This window comes from Candoia aspera, chromosome 3, assembly GCF_035149785.1.
Source record: "Candoia aspera isolate rCanAsp1 chromosome 3, rCanAsp1.hap2, whole genome shotgun sequence".
Lineage (NCBI taxonomy): Eukaryota > Metazoa > Chordata > Lepidosauria > Squamata > Boidae > Candoia > Candoia aspera.
Window position 1 is genome coordinate 187,007,993 of NC_086155.1, and position 5,145 is coordinate 187,013,137.

General features: G+C 48.8%; 1 protein-coding gene across 2 annotated transcripts; it reads left to right on the forward strand.

Annotated features, from left to right (window-relative positions):
* Nucleotides 1–302: 302 nt before the first annotated feature.
* OSR2 (odd-skipped related transciption factor 2) lies at nucleotides 303–4,935 on the forward strand. 2 transcript variants are annotated; one of them, XM_063299545.1, is made up of 3 exons: nucleotides 303–1,094; nucleotides 2,374–2,473; nucleotides 4,376–4,935. In XM_063299545.1, exons 1-3 carry the CDS (start codon nucleotides 370–372, stop codon nucleotides 4,556–4,558), a joined length of 1,008 nt encoding a protein of 335 aa, XP_063155615.1. In that variant the 5' UTR covers nucleotides 303–369; the 3' UTR covers nucleotides 4,559–4,935. The 2 variants fall into 2 exon arrangements, with proteins under 2 accessions (XP_063155615.1, XP_063155616.1); XM_063299546.1 differs by having other exon boundaries at nucleotides 4,458–4,935.
* The last annotated feature ends 210 nt before the right edge of the window (nucleotides 4,936–5,145 follow it).

Below are 5,145 nucleotides of genomic sequence, written 5' to 3' on the forward strand. Positions count from 1 at the left end.
CCGGCCACAAGTCCCCTCACCCGGCCGCCTTGAAAAGCGCAGTTCGTTTCCCCCCCCCCCCGCTCCATTTCTTCTCCCGACTCCCCCTCCGTTGTAGCGCGTCCTGTCAGCTTAAGTTTGAAGGATGGGCATGGATTGGAGTCTGGCCTTGGGGAAAAGGCAGGGGCCGAGTGAGGTTGCCGGGAGGTTTTGGAGTGAGAGAAACCACAGGCGAGGAAAGGGCCGGTCTGTGCCTCTCTTCGAATAACCCGCAATCTTTTCTACTTCTTTCCATGTTTCTGTTCTGCTTAGGATCTGAAGGACGTCCGTGCGCGCTTTCCGACCCTCGAGTTCAACCAGCCAAGCCAAGCCAAGCCAAGGCCCGGCACAATGGGGAGCAAGGCCCTGCCGGCGCCGATCCCGCTGCACCCTTCGCTGCAGCTGACCAACTATTCCTTCTTGCAAGCCGTCAATACGTTCCCGGCCGCAGTGGACCACCTGCAAGGCCTCTACGGCCTGAGCGCCGTCCACACCATGCACATGAACCATTGGACGCTGGGCTGCTACGCAGCCGCGGCCGCCGCCGCCACTGCCACGGGCGGCAGCGGCGGGCCAGCCGAGATCGGCCGCTGCTCGGCGCTGAGCGAGATGGCGGCGGCGCAGGGGCTGGTGGAGCGCTTCCCCTTCCCGGCGCTGCCCTTCGCCACGCACCTGTTCCACCCCAAGCAGGCCGCCGCCATCGCGCACGTCCTGCCGGCGCTGCGCAAGGAGCGGCCCCGCTTTGACTTCGCCAACCTGGCGGCCGCCGCCACCCAAGAGGACCCGCCCAAGGCGCACGCGGTGGCGGCGGCCGCGCAGGCTCAGGGCGAGCTGGCCAAGCTGGGCGGGCCGCTCTCGGCGGCGCTGGGCAAGCTCTCCCCCGACAGCCGGAAGCCGGCGCGCGGCCGGCTGCCCTCCAAGACCAAGAAGGAGTTCATCTGCAAGTTCTGCGGGCGGCACTTCACCAAGTCCTACAACCTGCTCATCCACGAGAGGACCCACACCGACGAGCGGCCCTACACCTGCGACATCTGCCACAAGGCCTTCCGGAGGCAGGACCACCTGCGCGACCACAGGTCAGCCTCTGCCTCCCCCGGCCAGGCCGGGAGCCCTCCTGGGAGCCTCCCCGGACGGTGAGGCTGGGGTCGGCCGCGCCGTTCCCCTCGGTTGGGCTTAATCGGTGGTCGGAGAGCCTGGCTTAGGGCGAAGTGTTTTATTCGGAAAACCATAGTTCAAACGAATCGAGGCTTACCGAGTGGCCTGAACCCAGTCAGAGGCTGGACTCAGGTATAGTGCTAAGCCAACTTGTTGACGGCTATGAAGCCATTGCCTCACTACATTTTATGGTTTATAGCCTGTTCAGCAAATCCTAGTTAAACCCAATCATGATTTAGCATGATGTAGGAATGGGGCTCTCCACTGCAGACCTGATCTAAACCCCAGGTGTTCTTATTGTCCTTCTGAATAAGGTCAGTAGGATTTACTTCCAAGAGAATAAAATTGGAACCAAGGAGGTACTCATTCTGTTGGTTTGCCTTCAACCATTCATCTGAAAGGACCGCCTGATTCCGAAGCCAAACGATTCCTAAGATAGTGGGGCTAAACCATGTGATATGGTTGGAACAGGAGGCGGAATTCCTATTGCTTTGAGGAAGAATGATTGACTTTAGTCTTACCGCCTTCAGTGGACCATATTTCTAAGGTTAGAATCTCAGTTTAGAATTCTCCCTCATTTGAAGGTCCTCTGATGCTCTCGATCACAGTCCTTGCCTCTGCTTCCTTTTTCGCCTTTGGGCTATAATATAACTATCACTAAAGACTTGGCAGTAAGAGCACAAAAATGTTTATGGGTTTGCAACGATATACCAATCTCTACAAAGAGACTCCCTTGTGGCTTATTTTGAGAAGCCAGAGAATTTTTGGTCTCTCTCTATTCCACAAAAAAACCTAAATTCGCCTGTCAGATTTATCAACTTAAGCACAAACGTTCAAGCTGACATCAATCAAAGGGCAATTTTGATTAACTTCACCCAGAATTACCTGCCAAAGTAGTAAATTGGGCTTACACCCATGAGCATTTACATAGGATTACACCCTTGCTAACCAGCCCTACACATGTTTACTCAGAAATAAGCTTCGCTGTATTCAAAGGGGCTTATTCTCTTAGAAGGCAACAAGAAGCGGTGAAGCATCATTGTAGAGGGTTTGAACATGTTAAGAAGGGATGCTGGGGATGAACAGCTAGGCATCATGTGCTTTTGGTTTCAAAGAGTTGATCATGTAGAAGTTGGATTGCTTATGGCACTTGCTGTGTATATAGAGATATTGACTCCAGACACTTCGGTTGGTTTCCAGGTATATCCACTCCAAAGAAAAGCCATTCAAGTGCCAAGAGTGTGGGAAAGGATTTTGCCAATCCAGGACTCTAGCGGTTCATAAAACTTTACATATGCAGGTAAGGCCAGGCTCAATTATTTCACACATTCTATTTTGGTCTTAACTGACTGTGAATACAAACACACAGTATGATGAGTAAAAAAAGATGCAAAAAGAGATAGATGTATGATTCTTTTTCATCTGAAATCTTTTCTGCTATTTTTCTCACTTGCTGATATGCAGAAGACAGCAGAACCCATATTTAATGTGTTTGGGGTTTGTAATATGGGCATTTAGGTGGGGAGGACAAGGGGACAGATGATGAAATGGGCCAAGTGATACCATCATGCCAGTGTTGTGACTCACATGTACTTGCATCAGATGTGTCAGGATGCAAGTACAGAATAGCATTTGTGTTAAGACAGCACGCCTGCATGTCATCATTTTGATGTAATTGCCATTCGCTGCAGAGGCCTTGTGTCTTGTTCTTTGGCTGGTAAAAACAACAAGCACCCAAATTCCAGGAGAAAAATAAGGATATCCATGAAATAAATAAAAATAACCATAAAATAGTTAACATTGCCTAATGGCTGTGAGCCTGTGGACATTTACTTAAGAGTAAATTCCATTGAATTTAGCAGGATTTACTTATAAGGAAAGGTAGCCTGGTTAAGGTTGCCTTTGTTCATTTAAGACTTCCGTGTTCTAACACTTGAAAAAGCTCCTTCAGTAGCCAGACGCTCTTGAAGCAACCTATAAATGACTAAACGAGATGTGCCCTTTGATTGAAAAGCCCAGATTAAAAAGACTTTGTGCTTTGTGGAAGACTTCTCACTTAAAGAGATGAGCCAAGTCTCCCTGGGAAGCCGGGTGGATTAGCAGGAGACATTTTTCCTTAGATTCTAGGAACCAGGAAATGCAAAGCAAGGAGGACTGGCCTTGAGAGGCAGGAAGCTATGTTTGTGCAATTAAGACTGTGATCTTAAACACAGTTACAAGGGACTGCAAGTAAATCAGTAGACCTGCTTCTGGATCCCAGATGCATTTTCTGGAAGCAATTGTGCCTGCAGTTAATGTTAAAGTAAAGCTGTGATTCTAAGATCAGCCCCAAACAAAATTGACCAATTGGCTGGAGAAAATATGAAATCATACCTACATAAATTGTGGTTGGAGTAATCTAGTTATTGAAGTTTATGCAGATTTTCTTTCAAGTAAATGTATTTTTGATGAACAGTATGCACAGAAGGATATGAATCTCAGATTCTAAATCTGAAAGTTTATGTGCATTTATTTGGGAGTGACCTCTACAAGGGACGTGGTGGCGCTGCGGGTTAAACTGCTGAGCTTGCCAATCTGAAGGTCGGGCGGTTCAAATCCGCGTGACGGGGTGAGCTCCCGTTGCTAGTCCCAGCTCCTGCCAACCTAGCAGTTCAAAAACATGCAAATGTGAGTAGATTAATAGGTACCGCTTCAGCGGGCAGGTAACGGCGTTCTGTGTAGTCATGCCGGCCACATGACCACGGAAGTGTCTATGGACAAACGCCGGCTCTTCGGCTTTGAAACGGAGATGAGCACCGCCCCCTAGAGTCGGACATGACTGGACTTAATGTCACAGGAAACCTAAACCTCTACTGAATCTTATTGGAATGATTTCAAAGTAACTTTGCATAAAATCAGGCTGTAAATGCATGTACAGGGCAGTCCTCTGTATTTTAATCTTGCCTATTACTGCCCATTTACATTGGCACCGAACTGCAGCTGTACATGGAACCCACCTGCATTGGTTTTCTGTGGGTGAGGGCTTGGATGGCAAGTTTGTTTTGCATGGCCACATTCTTCATGTTGTACTACAATGTAATGAGGCCAAAGTGGGTGGGGGGTGGGGAGGGGAGGAGGAAATGCTGAGTGAACTTTGAAAAACTCATATAATCCAAGTCATTTGTAAAGGGTTTAATCCTTTGCTTGCTTCAAATCTGAACAGGAATCTCCACACAAATGCCCCACATGTGGAAGAACCTTTAATCAAAGAAGTAACCTGAAAACTCACCTTCTCACCCATACAGACATCAAGCCCTACAACTGTGAGCAGTGCGGCAAAGTGTTCAGGCGCAACTGTGATCTGCGGAGGCACAGTCTAACTCACACCCCGCGGCAGGACTTCTAGAGCAGCCGAGAACCCCCTCCCTGGGGAGCTAATTCAGGCTCAAGGACTTGAACTGTAGCGTAATCTTTATGTCCACGCGGGTGATGTGGGCAGGTGCATCTAGGAGCTTGGCCCCATATCCCCCAGTTCCAGCCAGGCCTCTTTCAGTGGTGGTGGGGGAGGGATGCCAGCTCCAAGTGTTCTCCCTGCACGAGCGGAGCGGGCAGGCTGGTTCCTTGTACATAGTAACGGAGCAGCTCATTTTCGAGCTCGGCACAGAAATGTGTTTGCTTTCTATTGTCTTACCAAATGCACATTGGTACCAACAGCAAAGCCTGGGAGTGAAGATACCTTTTTCAAATTGTATTTCCAAATAAACACTTTCCCTCTAAATGTAATTCTCATTCTGCTTAGTTTGAATAAGTAACATACTTTACTTCTTCTCTCCCTTTGGGGCAGTTAAAGTCAAAAGTTAAACTGTTCTTTTTTAAGGAAAAAGCTTTGAGAGAGAGAGGTGTGTGTCTCTGTGTGTGTGTGTGTGTGTGTGTGTGTGTTTTAAAATTTTTTTGGTACCTTCTGGGCAGTTTTTGACTCCTGGTGACTGCCTG